A 25549-nucleotide genomic window follows, 5' to 3' on the forward strand; every position below is an offset into this window, starting at 1 on the left:
GTGGGGGGCATTTGACCCATCAGGGTGGGTATACAATGAAAATTGGGGTCTGGGGGGCATTTAACATTGAGCCCAATGTAAAATCCGGTATCAGGGACCATTTTACATTGGTACCGATGTAAAAATCGCATCGCATGCGATCGACACGATTTTTTTGGACCCGATGGATACAATCAAAATCGCAGGCGCCGTGCTAGGAAACAAGTACCTTTTTTTTTTTTTTTTTTTACACAGGATAGCATCTTAATCTCACATAGCTACTGCATGTAATACCAGTCTGTCTTTGGCATCTGTGCATTGTACTTTTCTAGTGTCTAGGGATTGCATATTCTTTTTTTTTTACATTCGTAATGCAATAAAGGCACATATTTGGTAATAAACTGCGTTATGAGATACCTGGCATGGCTTAGGATGGTATTCAATCTAGGCTGATATTTCCATCGAATAGGCGAAAATGATCACCGATAATCGAAGACTGACGCAGATTCGACAATCCAGCATAACCCAGTCGAATCTGCATAGACGGATCCCGGCCTTTTTCAGACGAGATTGAATGCTGATGGCTGAGATTACATCCCCCCCCCCAGTTTAAATGTTATAGCGATTTGGGGTTTGGTGTATCTGGGAAGCAATAACAGAATTGTTGAAGTAAATACATTTTTCAGAATGATATTTTCCTTTCTGTGTCTCTTGTAGGTGAGTTATTACTTCCCACTGAAGACTCTGTGGAGGTCATTCTTTGCTGCGTTAGTAGCCGCTTTCACATTACGCTCCATTAATCCTTTTGGAAACAGTCGGTTGGTTCTCTTCTATGTTGAGTTTCACACTCCTTGGCATTTACTAGAGCTCATCCCATTCATCCTGCTGGGAATCTTTGGAGGCTTATGGGGAGCATTCTTCATTAAAGGAAATATTGCTTGGTGCCATAGAAGGAAGACTACTAAGCTGGGACACTATCCTGTAGTAGAAGTCCTTGTGGTCACTGCTATCACAGCAATTTTAGCTTTTCCCAATGAATACACTCGAACAAGCTCTAGTGAACTCATATCTGAACTGTTCAACGATTGTGGGCTGTTGGATTCTTCTAAACTTTGTGATTACAATAATGACTTCAACAGCACAAATGTGGACCACCTCCCTGATCGCGCAGCCAGCAGCAATGTCTACACTGCATTGTGGCAACTGTCCTTGGCGTTGATCTTTAAAGCTGTTATCACCATCTTTACGTTTGGTATAAAGGTAAGACTGAGTGGTGTTTTATATCTTATTGTACTGATAATTTGTGTATATTTATAATCTGTGTGTAATGTATATTGTTCACAGGTGATTTCCCTCCTCCCCCCCCCTCCTTACAGTATTCAATCCCGGGTCACGACTGTCGGGACATCCCGACAGTTGTTACTCTGGCCCGTTCTCGGCCTGCTCACCTGTTATTTGGCCGGCGGGATTCAATGTCCCGCCTGCTGAACTACAATATGGGGCTCGTTGGTGGAAAGGTCATGGATCGTCAAGATACAGCCGTGATCTCGACGATCCAGGGCCGTTCTCTGCAAAACAAGCCTGACTGCTTTTAAAGTCGGGTCCGTTCTGCCAAGATGCCTCTTCAATGCTGTCGGGAAAGACCGCATTGTATAGACACCCGCCGCTATTTCCCAAGTCAGAAATAGCGGCAGGGGATTGAATACTGCCCTAAATATGAACTAAGATAAGAAAAGTATGTTTGATGTAGTGTGTAGTACCCAGTGCCTTCATTTCACTGGGTGCTGCTGTTGAATCTAATATCTATTTCCATACTTGCAGCTGTGCTCAATTCTTGTTTTTAATTGACGTAAACGTGTCCCATCAACATCTCACAGCTCCTTTGTTCACAGCACACTCAGTGTAGGACTGCCTACTTTAAGCTATATCATCAGTTTGGCAAAATATATTCTTCTTAATTATCGGAATTGTGTTGGATTAATTTGTATTTTTTGTGTCTATACGTCATGACTTTGCTGCTTGTGAAACGGTCTTTATGTAGCTGCTTTGGCGAACAAGGGCCAATGTTTTTGTGCAGAGCTCCTGTTTACTCCCAGTATGTTTCATGTCAAGTGTATTGATGAAGTGAAGCGAAGCTAATAAAAATCTCCTTATAACATTGTGTAGCAGATAAGTTGGCAGACAATATCTATTCAGACAGTCAATAGGTACACACCAAAAGTTAGACATGCATTAGGTAGACATTGACAATACTTAAAACATGTACATGGACACTGTATAAGTGTGGTTATGGTATATTAGATCTACAATGTCAAGGTCTACAGTCATATGGTCGACCACGAATGGTCAAAAGATCGAAATCAAAAGGTTGACAGGGTCCAATGGTTGACAGTGAAAAGGTCGACAGCGCCCAAAGGTCGACATATATAAGGTCGCCACGGTCAATAGGTTGACAGCCAAAAGGTGGTCAACATGATCAAAAGGTTGACACGGAAAATGTTGACGCTTTTTTTTTTTAATGAAATTTTGAGCCGACAGGCAGCATTTCACGCCCTACCATCCACTACGGCATGGAGGGAAGAATATAATAGTATGGCGAGCCATTTGAGGGGACCGAGGAGACAGTGTCCATGTCGACATAGACACAAACACCCCCTCCAGAAAAACTCATGTCGTCCTTTTGACCATGTTGGCATTTTGACTGTCGACCTATTGACCCTGTCATCCTATTGTCTGTCAACCTTTGGACCCTGTCGACCTTTCACTGTTGACCTTTTGACCCTGACGACCATTCTACTGTCGACCATTAGTGGTCGACCATATGACTGTAGACCTAATCTAATATACCATAACCACGCTCTTATGGTGTCCATGTACACATATTGATTTTTTATGTCAACATTTTACTTGTGTTAGTATTGTCATGTCTAACTTTTGGTGTCTACCTATTGACTGTCTAATGAGACATTGTCTGAGCTATACCACACCCAGCGATACCACACCCACTTGAGAGTGCCGGGTGCCAGGGCATTTCTTGCCAGGTGGACCGCCTGGAAATTTATGCCTGGAGAGAACACTGCAGGTTTTATCCAAAAGGTCCACCATGGTCCAGTTATTGGCCATTGGAAATGATGTGTTAAATAATAAACATATTTGTGGGATTTTTGATTGTGGAACTTAAAACAAATCACAAAGGGATGTACTGGTGTTAAGTAGATAAAGGGTATACCTTCTATTAGGAAATGGTTGGAATTGAAATGTATTAGATACAATAATATCTGGATATTGCCTTATACTATAAGTGAATCTAGGTGGTATAGTAGAACTGGTTCAAGATTTGTGTGGTTCTATGAAGCAGAATGTCATCACCCTAAGATCAAAGGGTGTAAAAGGTAGATACTACCTGAATTTCTAATATCTTGTTTGGAATGCTATTTATCATATATTATACAGAGGCTATCCAACAGGCGGAATCACACCACAAATATAGATCTTCCAGACAAAAAGCAGTGTTTGCAATAAAGAGAATTTTAAGCAATCACTATTGTACTCACTCATTTAACTTACATCATAAATAATTGATTAAACCATTTGCATTTATGTATCAAACTGGGTTGAATTCTGGACAAGTGAATTGTTCATCTTGTCCTTAGCAATTGAATATCAAAAGTAAAATGCTTACTTTGTATATGTTATTTAGATATCAAAAGTGAAATGCTTACTTTGTATATGTTATTTAGATATAACACACACACTTTTGTAATCTACTTACACACTCAGTTTGATAGGCCAACTGCTGAAAGGCAGATCAATAAATATCAGAATGATCAAATCTATTCTTCTTACTTTTAGATGTTATTACAGTTCATATATATAGGACATAGGAATATTTACTGTACAGGATTGTGGATCTCTGTAAAAACTGGTTATACTAGAACCTCTTGTATCTAGGTCAAAGTAAATTGATGTAACATCTAAAAAAAAAAACACTTGTATAGTATACAGTAGTAGTTGCAAAAAAAGTAACTTACAGTTTGAAAGAATAGGAGTTAGGTGGTTTGTTGTTGGTTTTATTAGTACATTTTGTTTATTAGGCACAAGTGGTTTGTAGCACCGTACATACAGTAGGAGCAAGTTTCATCTTTGCTCCGTTGGCCATGGCTATTCTATTGTTCTCAGCTGCAATACATATTGTATTGCAGCTGAGAACAATAGAATAGCCATGGCTAGCCATGACCAAAGGAGCAAAGATGAAACTTGCTCCTACTGTATAGCACCAATTAGAACAATACAGTGTACACATAACTAAAAATTGCAGTAACTGAAAAACTACTAAAGAGTACAAGTAACCAATGATCATCACAATTCTCTTTACACGATACAGCTACCATGTAGGGAAGCAAAAGAGTTGTCCGCATGGGGTCAGTATGAAATCCTGACGGTCAAAATACCGACGCCGAAATGCCTACAAGGGGGATCGCTACGCTCAGCACACTATGTTATTCTCCCGTTATGGGTGTTGTGGACACCCATAGAGGGACAAAGTGCCAGCATTGCGGCGGTCAGAATTACGGTGTCGAGATTTCGACAAGCGGGATTCCGACCTCTGGGATTTTAATCACATCCCGTCCGCATACTACTAGGGATGGGCTGCTGTTGGAAGAAAGGAATGATTGAGTGAGAAGAGATGCAGGTATAGATGATTGCTGAGTAGGAGAGCTGTATTTAAAGTGTAAGAGAAGAGGGCTGTGAAAACAGGAGAGAAGAGGGTCCTGTTTGAAGGAGCTTACAATCTAGAGCTAGGTACTGTATTCTCAATGAGAATCTATTTGGAAGAGTAACAGTAGGAGAGAAATCGTCAAATGTATATGTTACCATAGTGATTCAATAAATAGAAACATAGAATTTGACAGCAGATAAGAACCACTTGGCCCATCTAGTCTGCCCCCTTTTTTAAACCTGTTACCTCAAACCATATTTGATCCTTATTTTTTTGTAAGGATATCAATATGCTTATCCCAAGCATGTTTAAATTGTACTACTGTATTTGCGTCTACCACCTCTGATGGTAGGCTATTCAACTTATCTACTACTCTTGCTGTGAAGTTATTCTTCCTCACATTTCCCCTGAATCTTCCTCCCTCTAGTTTCAGTGCATGTCCTCGTGTTCTGTTGCTCCTCTTCCTGTGAAGAATGTCTCCCACCTGTACCTTGTTAAAACACTTGATATATTTGAAAGTTTCTATCATGTCCCCCCTTTCCCTTTTCTGCTCTAAAGTATACATATTAACATCTTTTAGTCTTTCCTGGTACGTTTTGTGATGTTGGCCATGCACCATTTTAGTTGCTCTTCTTTGTACAGTCTCTCCTTCTGGAGATATGGCCTCCAGAACTGAACACAATACTCTAGGTGAGGTCGTACCAATGACCTATACAGTGGCATTATTACTTCTTTCTTTCTACTGCTGATACCTCTCCCTATGCAACCAAGCATCTGACTTGCCTTCTTCATTGCTTTGTTACATTGCCTACCTGCTTTTAAGTCCCCTGAAATAGTGAAAACTAGATCCCTCTCTTCCTCAGTAGTTTCCATTATAGTGCCATTTATACTATATTTAGTCTTTGGATTTCTGAGACCCAAGTGCATGATTTTGCATTTTTTGGCATTAAGCTGTAGTTGCCATTCTCTTGACCATTTCTCTAATCTACCTAGATCCTCAATCATTTGTTTTACCCCTCCTGGAGTGTCTACCCTGTTGCATACCTTTGTGTCATCTGCAAAAAGGCACATTTTACCCTCAATTCAATTTGCAATATCACCAATAAAGATATTAAAAAGCACCGGTCCAAGTACAGATCCCTGGGGTACTCCACTTGTAACCTTTCCCTCCTTTGACTGTACTCCGTTTACTACAACTCTCTGTTTTCTGTCCTGCAACCACGCTCTTATCCATTCAACTATTTTAGAATCCAATCCCAAGCTTTCAAGTTTATTTAACAGTCTGCGATGTGGGACAGTGTCAAAAGCTTTACTAAAGTCTAGATAAGCTACATCTACAGCTCCACCTTGATCTATTACTTTAGTCACCCAGTCAAAAAAGTAAATAAGATTTGTTTGACATGATCTTCCCCCAGTAAACCCATGCTGTTTTGGATCCGGTAAATTGATGGTTTTGAGATATTCTACAACTCTTTGTTTTAAGAGTGTTTCCATCAATTTCCCTACTACTGATGTTAGGCTCACTGGTCGATAGTTGCTTACCTCTTCCTTGCTTCCACTTTTGTACAGTGGGACTACATTCGCTGTCCTCTGGGATTACTCCAGTAGCTAGTGACTGGTTGAATAATTCTGTTATTGGTTTTACCAGCTCCCCTTTAAGCTCTTTTAGTATCCTTGGATGTATCCCATCTGGCCCCATTGATTTTTCCACTTTCAGTTTTGAGAGTTCAGTTCCTCCTCTGTAAATGTACTTGTCTCTCCCTCAGTTTTCTGACTATACTTGCAACTTAACTGTGGCCCCTTCCCCTCTCTTTCAGCAGTGAATACTGAGCAGAAATAATTATTAATATTATCTGCTATTACATTGTCCCCCTCAAGAAAACTTCCACTCTCTGTCTTCAGTCTAATTATTCCACTTTTTGTTTTTCTCCTTTCACTTATATACCTAAAAAAAGTTTTCCCCCCTTTACCCACTGACTGGGCCATTTTCTCTTCAGCCTGTGCTTTTGCACATCTGATTACCTTCTTAGCCTCCTTCTGTCTAACAAGATACACCTCTTTGTCCTCATTCTTCGTCTGCAGTTCCTGTGCCAGTGGTCCAGTCTTGATGTGGTGTGATGCACGTTACAATTCTTAGGTGGTTTCTTCACAGTATGAGTACAGATAGCATACTGTATGCAGATTATTATTTTTTTTGAATCATGTATTCACAATTATTTGAAGTAAATATAAAATTTCATGTATATACCAGTGGTTCCCAACTTTTTTGAATCACGGCACCCTAGAGCATCAAAATATTTTCCAGGCACCCCTAGGCCAAATGCTTCTTATCGAGAAATTCATAAAATATTAAATGAAGTGCATTGTGTTTATATGTCCCAGTTATCTGGTGAGGGACAGGATTTACTTCTGTTTGTCCACATATATTATGATTGGCAGCCACAAGCAATGGTTTTGCCTGGTACATTGACCATAAATAATATAAATTGATCTTGGTCCACCAACCCAAGGCACCCCTGCAAGTGTCCTGAGGCACCCCAGGGTGCCTAGGAACACAGTTTGCGAACCACTGGTATATACACATCTTGTGGGGCAAAGAGCGGAGAAATTGCCCATTGCAGCCAATCTGTGTCTAGGAAAAAAAAATACTTAGTGCTCATGAGCCAATCTTGTCCAATAGCTGCCAAACCATATTAATGCTAACTACACTAAAGCACATTTTGCTGCCATCTGTATCACAGTCTGTGTAAATTTGAAGAAAGATTTCAAAATGGTGAAACGAAACAGACAGAACTTGTCAATTACATTAGCGCTATCTGTTTTTTTCCTAGCATTTAATTCAATGAAATTAAAGTTAGACACTGATTGGTTGTCATATGCAACTTCTCCGCTTGTCTACTCTTTGAAGTTCTGTTGAAGGTAACAACCTGTACTATTCCTTTTTACCGTCAGGTTTTGAAATCACTATGTAAATAAACGCTACTATTCTCCTCCTGTCCCCAATTGAGGAAAAGCCCCTATTATATTTGTATATTTATATATTTTATCTAGTATATTTGTATTTTGTGCAGTAGTTACCTTCATTCTATTTGTTAGAAAAGTGATTTATGCTTTAAAATTGACTCCTGCACTGGGCAGAAATGTAATGTTGTCGGAATCTCTTTGCATTGTGTTTGTACATGAAATACAGCCATAGCCTGTTCAGCGTTGCTTCTGTTCTTCATACAGTTTTCTGCAGTGAATTGTTGACCCAGTCTATTAAGATAAGCTATCTTTAGGAACTACCCATTAGAAGTTGTAAACCTAATGTTTTATTTGCTTGCATAAAGGTACCTTCTGGGCTCTTCATCCCAAGCATGGCTGTAGGTGCCATAATGGGGAGACTCATGGGAGTGACCATGGAGCAGCTGGCATTCAACCACCACAACTGGCCCATTTTCGAAGGGTGGTGTAAACAGGGGGCCGACTGCATCACTCCTGGTCTTTATGCTATGGTAGGAGCCGCTGCTTGCTTAGGTAAGTACAGTACCTACCTTCTAATGTGTGTAGGTATTAGTAGATTAATTTTAGTAGTACATTTTTTGGTACTTGTGTAGTTTCACGGCGCCGCCGCCGCGCGCACACTCTGTCTCTGAAACTTGGCAGCCTGCCAGAGGCTCGCGTGCCGCTCTAGCTATAATGTAATGTAACGTAGCGCTGCGCGTGCCTGTAATGTAATGAAATGTACCGTGTAAACAGGACACGAACGGGGCTTCTAAACCGCACACCCTGGCACACCGCTACCAAAGGGGGTGTCCCCAATGTAGACGCTAACATTTTAAGGGGCTTTTAGACGCTTTTAGCGTCTGAATTCACACTCCCTCCCGGCACTTCGCGCGCACAGTCTGCTACTTAGCCCCGCGCGGACAGCGTAACGTAGTCAGTCAGAGCGCTACGCAGCTAGCGTAGTCAGTCAGTAGTAGCACTGTGTGAGAGACTGAGGTCTATGATGGCAGTGGCGAACCTGACTATGGCGATGGAGCGTCTGACGCTGTTCAGTCTGCAGCAGACGGAAGAGGAGGCAGTGGCTTTCCTGCAGGCCCGCCAGTTCCTGCCGCAGACCCAGACCTGCCCCAATGGCCACCCCATGAGGCTCAGCGTGAAAGAGCGCATGCCACATTCGCAGCTGACGCAAGAAGGTGAGCGTGAGATCCGTGCAGTGGTTTCGGGGGTCTTACCTCAGCTTCGTGACCCTGATCCGCTTCCTGTATTGCTGGGCAGAAGAGCTGACCAGCATTAAGTTCTGTGATCGGCAGCTGAACATCTCACAAAAAACTGCTGTGCAGTATAATAATCTGATGAGGGAGGCCTGCACGGTGGACCTGCTGGCGCAGCCTCAGCGGCGGATCGGAGGCCCGGGTCACATCGTGGAGGTGGACGAGAGCCTCTGTCAGGCATGTCCAACCTGCGGCCCTCCAGCAGTTGTGAAACTGCACATCCCAGCATGCCTTGCCATAGTTTTAGCATTTACTAATAGCAAAACTATGGCAAGGCATGTTGGGATGTGTAGTTTCACAACATCTGGAGGGCCACAGGTTGGACATGCCTACTCTATGTCAAGAGGAAGAGCAACGTGGGACGGCTCCTGCTCCAGCAGTGGGTGTTCGGAGGCATCTCCAGGGAGACCGGGCAGTGCTTCATGACTGCGGTGGAGCGGCGGGATGCGGCCACCCTGATGGCTGCCATTGAGGCCCATGTTGAACCGGGCACCACAGTCTACCCGGACTGTTGGAGGGCCTACAACACCCAGCAGCTCGAGCAGGCTGGTTACCTGCATGGCAAGGTCAACCATAAATATAATTTTGTTGACCCGGACACTGGGGTGCACACCCAAACCATAGAGCACCACTATCCACGCCAACCCGAAGCATGGCGAGCGGCGGCGGTACGCGTCCTACGACCTTTTCATACCCCAACTAGCCACCGAGCCCGAAGCGTGGCGAACGCACGCGGATACCTTTACAGGTATACGCGTCCCCTCGCGGGATTCACAGGTGTCCGCGTCCCCTCGTGGGGCTCGCTGCGCTCGCCACACTTTCTATTCTCAATTCCACGCCGACGTGGATAATGGGGGTATGAAAAGGGTGTAGGATGCGTACCGCCGCCCCTCGCGGGGCTCACTGTACTCGCCACGCTTCGGGTTGGCGTGGATAGTGGGATTTACAAGGTCGACAGCTGTTGCGTCGACTAGTGCCACTGTGGACAGGTTTAAATAGTGTACCCCTAGACCCAACTAAATTTAGATGCTTTAGCGTCTATATTTAGATGTACCCCTAGTCCCAACTAAATTCAGAGGCTTTAGCATCTAAGTCCAGAAACCCCCGGCTTCTTAGCGTCTAGCAGGTAGTCGGGTTTCAGACGCTTTATCGTCTGAATCCTGACTCCCCCTTCTTAGTGGCTTGCAGGTAGTCCGGTTTTCAGACGCTTTTGCGTCTAAATTTAGCGTCTGCATGGGGGACTCCCCCTTTGGTAGCGGTGTGCCCGGGGTGTCCACTTTTTACATGCCCCCGTTGTCAGCGGTGCCCAGGCGCTGCCTATTTCACTGTGGAACTACAAGTCCCACAGTGACCTGTCAGCGCGCTGCTGCTGCCCGGCGCTACGCTGTTAACGTAGCTGCCAATACCTAGCTTACAGCTAGAGCGGCACGAGCACAGTCAGGCAGAGCTAGTGTGGCACGGGCACAGTTAAACAGAGCCTCTGGCAGGCTGCCAAGTTTCAGAGACAGAGAGTGCGCGCGGCGGCGCCGTGAAACTACACAAGTACCCATTTTTTATTATTTCAAAATGGTCTACACTCAATGTTGACAATATTAATGTTCTTATTTTAAAGTGGTTTACCATTGGATCTGCTACTAGAGCTAGGGCTGTTCAGCTTGACTAGATGTTGGACCTGAAAGGGTTAAGGATTACTCTAAAATCCTTTCCATCCAGTCATTGATTGGCATGAGTCTTGATGCCAATAAAATGTATTTTATTGTTTATTTTCAAGCTGCCAATTTGTCTTCAGTTTCCCAATCAGGAAAATGTTTTCTGTTCATAGGTTTTCCCCTGTACTGTTTATTTTAAACTTCTCCTACCAGGCAGTTTAATAACTATGCCAGGAAGCAAATATCTACTCTAAAGGGGTTATTCAATCCCGTTTCATTTTGCTCAACAGCGTGTTGGCAGGCGGGATTCAATGTCCCACTTTGCGATCTAGAAAAAGAGTGTGTATCCGTGTAAACAGCCGGGGATTGTCGAGATTCGCCCGTGATCGCGACATTTCACAGCAGTAATCGGAAAAACAGGCACGACTGCTTTCAAAGTCGGTCCCATTCTGTCGATCTGCCTCTTCAATGCTGTCGGGCAAAACAGCATTGAATTGGCACCCGTCGCTATTTCACCCGTCGGAAATAGTGGCAGGGATTGAATACCCCCCTAAATGTAATTAGTATCTGCTTGTTCAATATGTGCTATATAAGCATGTAGGTCTCATTTGCATTTGCTAATCTTGCTGTTTTATGGTCTGCATTATGTTGGTGAATAGAAATATCTGACATTTTGGTTTGTTTTCTCTAGGTGGAGCTACTCGCATGACTGTTTCACTTGTAGTCATTATGTTTGAGTTAACTGGTGGACTGGAATACATTGTGCCATTAATGGCTGCAACCATGACCAGCAAGTGGGTGGCAGATGCCTTGGGAAAAGAAAGCATTTATGATGCCCACATACATCTAAATGGGTACCCTTTTCTAGAAGCCAAAGAAGAGTTTAGCCATAAAACACTTGCAATGGACGTCATGCGCCCTAGACGTAATGACCCCACTCTTACAGTCATCACTCAGGACAGTATGACAGTTGCCGACATTGAGGCGGCTATTAATGATACAACGTATAGTGGCTTTCCTGTTGTAGTTTCTCGAGAGTCTCAGAGACTTATGGGCTTTGTGCAAAGACGAGACTTGATCATCTCCATTGGTAAGAAAACCTTTTTATTATAGTGTCCTATAAAGTGCACAGTTGTTCTGTTTTTTGAATACTTTTTCCATTTACCAGAAGAAATGTATAACTTCACCCTGCCAGGAACACCACTGTACTTCTACATTACTTCACATGCTACCAGAGGACATGTGGCACATAGACAAAATCTGCATGTTTAGCCATTTGTTCTTAATACAGTGAAGGAAAGCTCCACAATCGAGTTTGTTAAACATTGTCTGGGGAAATCACATTTGGAAGTAACTTGCATTGCAATATTCTCATAACACGCAACAAATAGACCCGTGAACTGGAGCGTGACAAAGAGAATGTGTTTGCTGATGGGCTTTGCCAAAGACAAGTGTCAAGCTGCCAATGATAAAGTAAATAAACCTGGCTGGTTGGCCCTATTGTGCCCTTCTATAGTATTGGTCAGAGATTAGCTGAGTAATTTAAGCTAATTTCACATAAGCAATTTGAGCCTTAATATTTATATATTGTATTTATCTTTATATAATGAGCAATGTAAACCCTGATCTCTTAATACTTGTATTGGCAAGTATCATATTTGTATGCATTTGCCATATCAGAGGACTCTACTACTGTACATCTTCATCTCCTACTTATCATGGATATTATATATATCTTCTTGATTAGATCACATTTCTTCACTTTGTGTAAATGTAGCTGAGCATTTTATTTTAACCCCTTCACGACATTTGACGTATATATATGTCATGGTCGGGAAGTACTTCCCGACACATGACGTATATATACGTCATGGCTTCTAACTGTCACTGCGTCTAGAGACGCAGTGACAGAGGGACGATGTCTGCTGTCCCCGACAGCAGACATCCCCCCTCGCCGCCCGGGGGGGGCAGGGATGCCTCCCCCGGTCGGCGATCGCTGTGATTGGCTGTTCAAATCTGAACAGCCATTCACAGCGTTTCCTGTGTTACCGGCGGCTAAGCCGCTCGGTAACACAGGGATCGGTGGTGATCGGTGCTGTCAAGTACAGCACCGATCACCACCGATGTGCAGCCCCCCCCTCGCACCCGCCGGGCACTCACCCGGCAGCAGCAGCAGCTCCCCCGGCTCCCCCGGCAGCAGGCAGCTCAGCGCCCTCCTCCCCCCTCCCCCCCGCAGCAGCAGCAGCAGCAGCATCAAGCTGCACAAATAGTAAAATGTTGTAAAATTCAATATTAGTACTGAATATATATATATATATATATATACACACACACACATATATATATATATATATATATATATATGTGTGTGTGTATATATGTATATATATATATATATATATATATATACACACACATATATATATATATATATATATATATATATATGTGTGTGTGTGTATATATATATATATGTGTGTGTGTGTGTGTGTGTGTGTATATATATATATATATATATATATATATATATATATATATGTATATATATATATATATATATATATATATATATATATATATATATATATATATATATATATACACACACACACATATATAGTGTTGAGGTCTTTGGTGGAGGAGGACTGGCTTTTATCTACAACATGCTGCTATCGCTAAGTATCTAAATGCTATTTCAGCTGGACTCCTCTTTTTGTACTTTTTTTGTCACTTTGCACTTTAAAATAAATATGCCATAAAAACTTTATTCCTAAAAAAATCTGATGTTGCTGGCTTTCAGTTCTGTCTTTATATATATATATATATATATATATATATATATATATATATATATATAAAGATATTCCCGACATATGACGTATATATACGTCATGGTCGGGAGGTACTTCCCGACCGAAGACGTATATATACGTCATGGTTTTAAACTGTCACCGCGTCTATAGACGCGGTGACAGTTTGGAGATGTCTGCTGTCCCTGACAGCAGACATCCCCCTCGCGGCGATCGCTGCGATTGGCTGTTCAAATGTGAACAGCCAATTGCAGCGTTTTCTGTGTTACCGGCGGCTAAGCCGCTCGGTAACACAGTGATCGGTGGTGATCGGTGCTGTTAAGTACAGCACCGATCACCACCGATCGCCAGCCCCCCCCTCCCACCCGGCAGCCCCCCTCCCTCCCACCCACCCGGCTGCCGCAGCGCCAGCACCCCTCCCACCCCCCGCCAGCCGCAGCGCCAGCCCCCCTCCCAAAGCTGGTGACCAAAATGGGGTCACTTGTGGGGGGGTTCCACTGTATTGGTGCTTCGGGGGTCTTGCTAATGCGACAAAGCACCCACCATTCATTCCACCACCAAATATCACTCCTTCCCTTCTGAGTCCTGCCATGCACCCAACTGGTATTTTTTGGTCACATGTGAGGCATTGCCGTACTCGGGAGAAATTGGGGCACAGATTTTGGGGTGCTTTGTCTCCTTCATTCCTTGTGAAAATGAAAAATTTTGAGCCAGAACTGCATTTTTCTGTAAAAAATTACATTTTTTTACAGAAAAATGCAGTTCTGGCTCAAAATTTTTCATTTTCACAAGGAATGAAGGAGACAAAGCACCCCAAAATCTGTGCCCCAATTTCTCCCGAGTACGGCAATGCCTCACATGTGACCAAAAAATACCAGTTGGGTGCATGGCAGGACTCAGAAGGGAAGGAGTGATATTTGGATTTTGCAGCACAGATTCTGGTTGAATGACCCCCGAAGCACCCATACAGTGGAACCCCCCCACAAGTGACCCCATTTTGCAAACTACACCCTTCAGGGAATTCATCAAGGGGTATAGTGTACATTTCAAACCCCCAGGGGTTTCACCAATTTTGATACAACTGAGCTGTGAAAATGAAAAATTATTTTTTTTCATTTTCACTGCCCAGTTGTACCACAATTGGTGAAACCCCTGGGGGTTTGAAATGTACACTATACCCCTAGATGAATTCCCTGAAGGGTGTAGTTTGCAAAATGGGGTCACTTGTGGGGGGGTTCCTAACTTTTAGCATCTTATGGTGCCTAGAAACCTACATGGTGCCTAAAAAATAATCTCATAAAAAGGAGGCTCCAAAATCAAGTAGGTGCTCCTTCTATTATGAAGCCGGTGGTTTGGTCACCGTGCACACTAGGGCCACATATAGGATATTTATGAAAACCAAAGAATTGGGGGAATCAATTTTTAGTCACATTTCTCTAGTAAAATCTACTGTGTTCCTTAGAAAAATGTATTAAAATTGCAAATCTGCAAAAAAAATGAAATTTTGAAATTTCACCTACACTTTCTTTTAATTCCTGTGAAACACCTAAAGGGTTAACAAACTTCCAAAATGCTGTTTTGAATACTGTGAGGGGTGCAGTTTTTGAAATGGCATCATTTATGGGGGTGTCTCACATACAAGTCCCTCAAAGTCACATCAGAACTGAACTGGTCCCTAAAAAAAATCAGTGTTTGAAATTTTCTTGAAAATTTGAGAATTTGCTATTCATATTTGAAGCCTCCTAGTGTCCAAAAAATTGAAAAGGAGGTTGAAATAATGATTGCAACATAAAGTAGACATATGGTCTTTGTTAGTTATTAACTATTTTGAGTGGTATGTTTATTTGTCTCACAAGCAGAAAATGTGACATTTTGCAAATTGCAAAATTTTCAATTTTTTCACGACATTTTGGTATTTTTCACAAAAAAACACAGACTGTATCGACCAAAATTTACCACTAACTTGAAGTACAATGTCTCACGAGAAAACAATCTCAAAATCACTGGGATAAGTAAAAGCAAAAAAAAGTTATCCCCACTTAAGTGAGACATGTCAGATTTGAAAAAAAGGGCTCTGTCATGAAGGCACAAACTGGCTCTGTCATGAAGGGGTTAAGAAACCGTAAAAAGAAAAGTACCGTATATTCTCGAGTATAAGTCGACCCGAATATAAGCCGAGGGACCTTATTTTAAAACAAAAAACTGGGAAAACTTATTGACTTAAGTGGTCACTCGAGTAGAAGCCGAGGGGGTCTTTTTCAGCATAAAAAATGTTCTGAAAAAGTAGGCTTATACTCGAGTATATATGGTATGTGTACAATTTGAATACAATTTTATATATATCCTGGTTGCACAGTGGTTAGCATTGCTTCCTAACAGGTTATACAAATGTTGCCTGAGTAAGGCCCATCTGTTAAGTTTGCATGCCTCCGTACCATCTTTGTATATGTGATCGGGACTATGGATTGTAAGCACCACTGGGACAGGGAGTGATCTGACTGACTTGAAATATTTACTGTAAACTGTTATGTAATGTTTGCACACTATATAAAACATAAATATATATACACTGCTCAAAAAAATAAAGGGAACACTTAAACAACACAATGTAACTCCCAAGTCAATCACACTTCTGTGAAATCAAACTGTCCACGTAGGAAGCAACACTGATTGACAATCAATTTCACATGCTGTTGTGCAAATGGAATAGACAACAGGTGGAAGTTATAGGCAATTAGCAAGATACCCCCAATAAAGGAGTTGTTCTGCAGGTGGTGACCACAGACCACTTCCCCGCTCCTATGCTTTCTCGCTGATGTTTTGATCACTTGAAAGCTGGCGGTGCTTTCACTCTATTGGTAGCATGAGACGGAGTCTACAACCACCCAAGTGGCTCAGGTAGTGCAGATCATCCAATGCGAGCTGTGGCAAGAAGGTTTGATGTGTCTGTCAGCGTAGTGTCCAGAAATGGAGGCGCTACCAGGAGACAGGCCAGTACATCAGGAGACGTGGAGGAGGCCAACAACCCAGCAGCAGCAATGCTACCTCCGCCTTTGTGCAAGGAGGAACAGGAGGAGCACTGCCAGAGCCCTGCAAAATGACCTCCAGTAAGCCACAAATGTGCATGTGTCTACTCAAATGGTCAGAAACAGACTCCATGAGGGTGGTATGAGGGCCTGATGTCCACAGGTGGGGGTTGTGCTTACAGCTTAACACCGTTCAGGACATTTGGCATTTGCCAGAGAACACCAAGATTGGCAAATTCGCCACTGGCGCCTTGTGCTCTTCACAGTTGAAAGCAGGTTCACACTGAGCACATGTGACAGAAATGACAGTCTGGCTGCAACATCCTCCAACCATAACCGGTATGGCAGTGGGTCAGTAATGGTGTGGGGTGGCATTTCTTTGGGGGCTGCACAGCCTCCATGTGCTCGCCAGAGTTAGCCTGACTGCCATTAGGTACCGAGATTAAATCCTCAGACCCCTTGTGAGACCATATGCTGGTGCGGTTGGCCCTGGGTTCCTCCTAATGCAAGACGATGCTAAAGCTCATGTGGCTGGAGTGTGTCAGCAGTTCCTGCAAGATGAAGGCATTGATGCTATGGACTGGCCCGCCTGCTCCCCAGACCTGAATCCAATTGAGCACATCTGGGTCTCGCTCCATCCACCAACGCCATGTTGCACCACAGACTGTCCAGGAGTTGGCGGATACTTTAGTCCAGGTCTGGGAGGAGATCCCTCAGGAGACCATCCGCCACCTCATCAGGAGCATGCCCAGGCATTGTAGGGAGGTCATACAGGCACGTGGAGGCCACACTCTACTGAGCCTCATTTTAACTTGTTTTAAGGGCATTAAAATCAAAGTTGGATCAGCCTGTAGTGTGTTTTTCCACTTTAATTTTGAGTGCGACTCCAAATCCAGACCTCCATTTGATTTCCCTTGATAATTTTTGTGTGATTTTGTTGTCAGCACATTCAACTATGTAAAGAACAAAGTATTTAATAAGAATATTTCATTAATTCAGATCTAGGATGTGTTTTATGTTAGTTTTCCCTATTTTTTTTGAGCAGTGTATATACAGAACAGAAGACTGCCACCTTAGGTGGTCCATATTATTTTATAGTCCGAGTTGTGACCTTATTTGCCTACTGATGCACTACAATGGCTAGTTTTTGTGTGTGTGGCCTCTGTTGCAGCTAATTGCCGGTTTTTGAATGATAAAGATGTGTACATACAGATGTGTCCTCGTACAACTTGCCTCAATACACCATATGGGGTGCGAAAACACCGCTAGGGTGTTAAGGTGTGGCATTTTTGGATATTGGGGGCAGCACGGACAGTGTAATGGTTAGCATTACTGCCTCACAGCACTGAGGTCATGGGTTCGATTCCCACCATGACCCTAACTGTGCGGAGTTTGTGTATTCTCCCCGTACGTGCGTGGGTTTCCTCTGGGCACTCCTGTTTCCTCCCACAATCCAAAAATATGCTGGTATGCTAATTGGCTCCCAACAAAATTACCCTAGAATGTCTGTGTGTGTGTACATGTGGTAGGGAATATAGATTATAAACTCCACTGGGGCAGGGACTGATGTGAATGTTTAAATAATCTCTGTAAAGCGCTGCAGTATATGCGTGTGCTATATAAGAAACTGTTCATAAATAAATAATAATATCGGCCATTGATATACTGTTTTGCTTCATAAATATTTTTTCTTTTCATAAAGTTATAATGTATTTCACCGTTCTTTTTATCTCAGAGAGTGCCAGGAAGAAGCAGGATGGAGTAGTGAGCGCTTCCAGGATATATTTCACAGAGCACACCCCCACACAGCCATCTACATTACCGCCCAGCCTGAAACTCCGCACCATTATGGACCTCAGTCCTTTCACCATCACTGACCAGACACCAATGGAAATTGTGGTGGACATTTTCCGCAAACTTGGATTACGCCAATGCCTGGTGACTCATAATGGGTGAGATCTGGTTGTGTTTTTTTGTGTAAAAGATAATAGCAGCAATTTCTACTTCTACTAGGATCACTCCATTTCAGTCAGTATATGTATTTATTTAGTTGGATAAATTCATTGTCATATAAGGGACATTTGTACAAGGTTTTTTTTTTTTTAACACCATTAAATTTATATTGAATGTGCAAAAAAAAAGGGGGTAAGGGTACAAGGCGAAACAGCATAAAAAAAAATAAGGTGAGGCCAGAGGTAGAGCGGAATGGAGAGAAAATATACATATACTATAGGCAAGTGGAGGACTGAAGCAATTTATATATTATCAGGGTCAGAGACACGGAACTCATTCAGGTCAAACTCAGGAGAGGGACCGTTTGCTTCTGTAGACTTATGTGGCGCATTGCCTCCCTCGGTTACAAATTGGAACCAGGGATACCCTTTGACAGGGAGAAAGAAGGGTGTATATCGAAAATTAGTAAATAATATACCAGTCTTTATCTCATAGTGGAATTGAGTTTTAGTGATCACTTTGTACACATTTTAACCTGACCTTTTATTTTTTAAACTTAGCACAAGTAATTTTTTTTAAAAGATGGATATAATCTCAAAGTTCCTAACTAGTCCACCACTGTTTTGGAAAAAAATGTTTATTTAATAATTCAACTGAAATCCAAATAAGTTAACTTGTCAAAATATACACAGCTACATATTTATTTATTTTTTAGTGGGAACATTTTATTGATTTTCATTGAATGGCCCAGTTGCTGTTTCTAAAGTGCATACCTTTTGTACAGAATGTACAAATCTACATTATTATATTATGTTATTGTAATACAATTTATATTATATATTTATAAAAACAAATTCCTAGCCGGAGTACTCTTTTTCTGCCTCCAGATGTCATAGTAAAGCAATTGCTATGCAGGCACTGAAAAATTAATTTAAAATGAGTAGGAAATCTTAATGCATTACCATCACCAGTGGTTTCAATGCAGACTATTGTATGCTGGTTTCCGCTAAAATACGGCAACAATGATTGTGTTGATCACCTACTAAAACCTGAACCAGCACCACACACACTTGCCTATTTGCTGTATAACAGTGGACGGCAGCCTAGTCAGCATGGAGAGGAGTGTCAGTAAGCATGGGGATTAAAAAAATCATCGACCCCCCCCCCCCCCCCCCCCCCAAAAAAAAAAAAACTAATTGCCCTATTCTGAAACGCTTTGCCTTATCCCAGCATCCCTGGCCTACCTATGTTTCAATTCAATGGCTCCAGTATAGTGGGATCCTTTCCCCATAAAACTAATTTAGTGTCTAGTGGGTATTTTGGACCCAAAATTGTCCTTTCAAAGAACTTAAGAAAGAACAATACTGGGTGTAAAATGCAGCTAATAAATATTCAAATCTATTTCTTAACTTAGTGTCGTGTGTGTGTGTGTGTGTGTGTGTGTATCATCTACAAATGTCTAATGTCTGTGAGTCACTGAAACACTGCCATCCTGTTGGCAGCAAGTGAAACTACATCTCTTTCTCTCTATCACACATGCACAAACAGGCTGTTACTGAAGCACTGCAATAAAATACTAGCTTTCAGAGCTAGTATAACCTATTAAGTGTGTGTGTGTGTGTGTGTGTGTGTGTGTGTGTGTGTGTGTGTGTGTGTGTGTGTGTGTGATAAAAGCAGACAGGCAGCTGCACTCACTGGACTTCCCAGGAATGACCAGCTGGACTACTGAGTCCTATGACTAAGTAGTCCAGCTTCTCATTTATTTGAAGTCCAGTGAGTGCTGCTGCCTGTTGCTTGTTTGTATTCCCCTTGACAATGGGGAAAGCACCGTGGCTGTTTGTCCTTTTAACTATTGGATAAAAAAATAAAATAAAGATATCATCATACTGTAGCTCAGAATAATATGTAATGGTTAAACCATTGGAATGTGTTTTATTTCATAGGTTTAAAAATGACTAATATTTAATATATATATAGAGCCTATACAGTGATAGTTTGATTAGTTATTCTTCAGAGGTATATCCAATTACCTGCAATGAAACCTCAAGAACAGAGAACATTTTTTGACTATTTTTGCAATTTTTCCTGATGTTTCTCCTGTTTAATTTTTTTCCCAGGCTATCCAATTTGGTCGCCTGAAAAAAAAATCCATTTTCTCCTGAAAACATACAAGTTCATTGAAACCTGTGTGTCTTCTCCAGCTGTAGTCCTGCGAAAACTAGGCTGCTTTCAGGGATTTGCCTGAGGCAGGTCAAGCACAATCCCAGATAAACCGTGTCACAGGGTATTTGGATAGCCCCTGGATGAAGCAATTACCCGCAGTCAATGATCGTGGGTAACTAAATACGGGATAACAGTTGGTTGGTCGACCTAAAGATGGTCGACACCATTGGGTCGACAAACAGCAAGGTCGACAGGTGCTTAGGTCAACACAAGCTATTGGTCAACATGGTCTAGGTCGACAGTCAAAATGTCGACATGGGGTTTTTCCACTGTTTTTTGAGCCGACATGTGCCAACAGCCAGTATTTCATGCCCTACCATTCACTATGGCGTGGTGGGAGAATATAATAGTGTGCCCAGCGCAGCAAGGCACCATGCCTGAAGCATGGCGAGTGCAGCGGTGCACTATAACCTGTGTCCATGTCGACTGTGTCAACATTCGGGGCAAAAAACTGTGAAAAACCCCATGTTGACCTATTGACTGTCAACCTAGACCATGTCCTTATGCTTGTGTCGACCTAAGCACCTGTCGACGTTGTCCCATGTCGATCTAGACCCTTGTCAATCTTGCTGTATGTACCTAATGACTGTCGACCATGTTTAGGTCGACCCAATGATCCCATTAACTAAATACTCCTAAGACTGTTGTGAATGTGAGAACACTTTGGCAATAACTGGTCTTATTCTGTTCATTTTCAGGAGATTGCTGGGCATTATAACAAAGAAGGATGTCCTGAAGCACATAGCACAGATGGCCAACCAAGATCCAGACTCCATATTGTTTAACTGAACATTTACTCATGAACTATAAATCCTGTGAAGCCATATCCGAAACTTTATGGTGTATCATACACCTTCAGACTGTGAAGAGATGTGTCTTGCTTCATGTATTGGAGCGGCTGGCACTTTATTTTGGCTGATCTGCTGAAATGATGGCAGAATACCTGTGCAGGTCCCTACGGATGTTCTCACATCCCCTTTTCTGCATTGGCTGAGACATGTGCTCTTTTGCTGCAGTATCTGTGTGTCTGTCTTCTGAGTTGATACACCGTTAATAAAGAGGCACCTTGTTTGGAAATGGCTGTAAAGTCATTACAGCAACTGGTATGTTGGCAGACACTATAACTTTAATTAAAAAGAAGAATGCATATACTACATATTTACCTGCCTGTACAGGTCGGCTGATATCACTGGATGCAATAATGGAGGACTTTGGTAAGAATTTTACAGTGTTCTGTGCCAAGAAATTCATTTTCATTTGTCACGTCAGTACCACAATCTCAGCCTTATTTATCCTGAATCACGAAGTGTATTTAAATAATTATTTTGGATTAAACTGGGTATATAAATTGGTATGGATTAACATTTGATTCAACTTGCACTATGTAAACTTGTACCAGGAAATCTTTCATTATGTATCTTCCTTGAATTATTCTCTAGATTGCTTTGAAATGTGCAGATTGAAACTATTCCACATGCAAATTCTTATTTAATTAGTGCTGTCTAATTCTTATCTTTAGGAGGCTTTGTATTCAAAATTGGAATTTGTATTTTCTTCTTAAACAAGGAGAATACAGGTTATATTAAATTAACCATACATGAAATAAAAAGTGTAATCCCCCCATTTTTATTTAAATGTTCACACCTACCCTTTTCTTCACATCAACCAACATTTTGTGTTGCTAAATAAAACTTTTTTAACACGCAAACATAGTTATAATCTTATTGCTGTCCCTTATGTTATAAGGCTGCACACAGGGCCGGCGCTACCAGTAGGCAGCTTTAGGCAGCTGCCTAGGGCGCTGGCTGCTGGAGGGCGCACTTTATTTATAATTTAAATGAAGAAGGGCAGGAGGGGGACCCGGAGTAGAGTAACTAAGAGCTGGCGCGTCAATTAGACAGCAGCCGCCCGCCCGGATAGCCTTCCCTCACCACAATAACCGCCCCAGTAGAGTCCGTGCCTCCTAGTCTCTGCCAGCAGCAGTGGCTTGGGGGAACTGTTGGCGGTGCATCAAGGCTGGGGTCCGCTGCTTTATGGACCGCATTTCGGTGCCGCTGTTTCTGGTTTTTTTTTTTTAAATCATTAATATTCTGGGGTACAGCGGCTCACCGGGAAGGCCAGCGGCCATGACCAGGATCACCAGGATTTGCCTCCCTCCGTGCGTGTGCATAGTGCACATGTCTATTGCTCTGTGCTGCTCCCCTGTATGTTCCACCCAGGGCTGCTGTAGATGAGGAGAAGAGGAGAGCAGCGTGGTGCCAGCTGCTGGACCGTAAGAAGAGCGGGTCCAAGCAGCAGAAGGTTAGGAAGATGAAGTGGGTGCGATGCAGAGTAGATCGGAGGACGTTGAAGAAGGCTGCCGGGCAATACTAAAACCAGAGGTCCACACAGGAAGAGCTGCAGTGAGGTAAATGCATCCTGTGGATGCAAGGTTAGTAGCTACTACACACCCCCTGACATTATCCCCCCAGCCTATCTCTAACTATATATCCCCTCCCCCCATCCTAACTCTAACTATACACCCACCCTTCAGCCTATAACCCTCACCATACACAAACACACCCTATAACCCTGTGTGTAAGTACACGGCAAGCAGCTGTGCCGGATACCCCTCTGTTGTCTATGGGTGCCCTCATGATAATGTATAGGTGTTGGAAAAGACTGATCAGGAAAAGGGTTATGGGGGATGAAGGGGGAGGGAGTTGGCAGAAGTTTTGCCTAGGGTGCCAAAAACCCTTGCACCGGCCCTGGCTGCACAATACAGTTTTTAGATACAGGTTGAGTATCATGTATCCGAATATCCAAAAAACAAAATATTCCAAAAACCGTGATTTTTCAGAATATTTTGAATTTTTTTTTCAGGAACCTCTTTTACAGCATCTCCAGTCCCAGGGATGCATTGCGCGAGTGCGCCAGTGATGTCACCGGCGCTCCTGAAAACCCGTGCAATGCACCCGTGGGACCACTGAAGAAGATCCTGAAGGCCGCCATGGATGCCAGGGGACCAGGAAAGTATGTTAAAAAAATTGGGGGAGAATGGGGCTAGATATGTGCACACTCCCAGAGAGGGGTGTGGCCTTGCAACAAGAGGCATGCTCCCACAAGGTATGTCGTCCTCACGAGCCACACCCCTTATTTTCATCATGCAGGGGGATACATACAAAAAACAGGGCTATTACCCTGAACTGCCTGTGGGTCTTGTCTCCTGGTCAATGACCATGTCCTCGTGATGGCTGTTTAAGTGATGGTTGCTCAATCTGAGCATTCTAGTTAGTCATCAAAATAAAGCACAGTTGAAAAGAGATATATATTTCGCATCACTCCCCCCCCCCCCCCGTCAACGTTTACTATACAGCAGCCCCCAAACCCCCACCAGCCCCTTCAATGCCCAAACCACTGCGCTCACCCAACCTCCCTAGGTTGCTTCAATATCCACAGTACAGTACTCCAGCCTCCTCAACCCCTGCAAATGGCCACTGCCTTAAAGGCGGCATCTGTCAGGGGAGCACAATGCTACCCGAAAGTTCTGGATTCCAGGAGTGCTGGCGTGCTCTGAGCATGCAACCCCTGACAGTGCGCAAGAAACCCCTGGCAATGAACATGTAGGTAGAAACAATTATATTTAATGTATTGGTAGAGGAGAGGGCTCTAGAATTTTTTTTTGCAGGGGGGCACATACAGGATAGAGCAGACAGGGGGTTGAGGAAGAGGTGGCCTAGTGTATGAGTTGAACTCAGTTTGCCACCCTGATGTATACTAAGATAATACATGAATCCAAAAGACATTGGACACAAAAGACACTGCCAGAGGTCGACTACCAGGTGAGTGAAGCCGCTACAATTTATCACTCTCTTTTGTTGACATTCTAATCCACAGGTTCTCAAAGTCGGTCCTCAGTTATGAATACACCTGTGACCTGGAAAACATAAACTGTGTGGGGTCCTGAGGACCGAGTTTGAGAACCACTGTTCTAATCATATCAACCTTTCATAGTGTTGTCATGCTGAGCATGTGCCTTCTCTTGTACCGAACATGAGTTGAGAACCCCTCTATGGGTCAATACTGTAAATCTCCACTCAAATCCCTAAAACTCTGCAGAATCACTTACTGCTATATGCTACATTCAGTACCTCCCAGTCTTAGATTATTCCATGCTCCACTAAAATAAAATATAGGAGTAAAGTTACTGAATTGTCTTAAAAAATTAAAACCCTAGTAACCAATCATAGCTCACTTTTTCTATTACATAGTTACATAGTAGGTAAGGCTGAAAAAAGTCTTTCGTCCATCCAGTTCAACCTAGGTTGTTATAATACATTATCCCCTGCTGTATAGTATGTTCTGAATTTTAAAGACAGATTATATTTCTTATTTGTACCCATGGATGTTTTTAACCAATAAATGTTTGTACAACCTTATTTTGAATGTATTTATAGTGTCTGCCGACACCACTTCTCCAGGAAGAGAGTTTCAGAGTTTGACTGCTCTGACGTAAAGAAATTTTTCCTTCTAGCTGAACAAAATCTTTTTTCTTCTAATCTATACTCATGCCCCCGCGTCCTAGATTCCTTTCTAGTAGAAAAAATGGTGTTTGATAGTTCCTTATATTGGCCCCTGATATATTTGTACATGTTTAGCATGTCCCCCCTTTAACGTCTCTTCTCTAATGTAAATAGTCCCAAATTGCTTAATCTCTCCTCGTAGCTTAATTTCTCCATTCCCCTAATGAGCTTTGTTGCTCTTCTTTGAATTTTTTCTAATTCTATGATGTCCTTTTTATAATGTGGGGCCCAGAATTGTACGCCGTATTCGAGGTGAGGTCTCACCAATGCTCTATACCAGGCATGTCCAACGTTGGCCCTCCAGATGTTGTGAAACTACACATCCCAGCATGCTTTGCCACAGTTTTGCTATTAGAGAATGCTAAAACTAC

General features: G+C 42.6%; 1 protein-coding gene across 2 annotated transcripts in view; it reads left to right on the top strand.

Moving 5' to 3' along the window:
- Positions 1-22324, top strand: part of LOC146035576 (H(+)/Cl(-) exchange transporter 5-like) — an 84381-nt gene extending 62057 nt beyond the window's left edge. For both annotated transcript variants that reach the window (XM_083159110.1, XM_083159111.1), the window contains 5 exons: positions 697-1239; positions 8029-8215; positions 11296-11694; positions 18176-18392; positions 21315-22324. In XM_083159110.1, the coding sequence (XP_083015236.1) occupies positions 697-1239; positions 8029-8215; positions 11296-11694; positions 18176-18392; positions 21315-21405 (1437 nt within the window). In that variant the 3' untranslated portion in view covers positions 21406-22324. The remainder of the gene's footprint in view (positions 1-696; positions 1240-8028; positions 8216-11295; positions 11695-18175; positions 18393-21314) is intronic.
- Positions 22325-25549: the final 3225 nt, after the last annotated feature.

This window comes from Crinia signifera, chromosome 9, assembly GCF_055691185.1.
Source record: "Crinia signifera chromosome 9, ASM5569118v1, whole genome shotgun sequence".
Taxonomy (NCBI): Eukaryota; Metazoa; Chordata; class Amphibia; order Anura; family Myobatrachidae; genus Crinia; species Crinia signifera.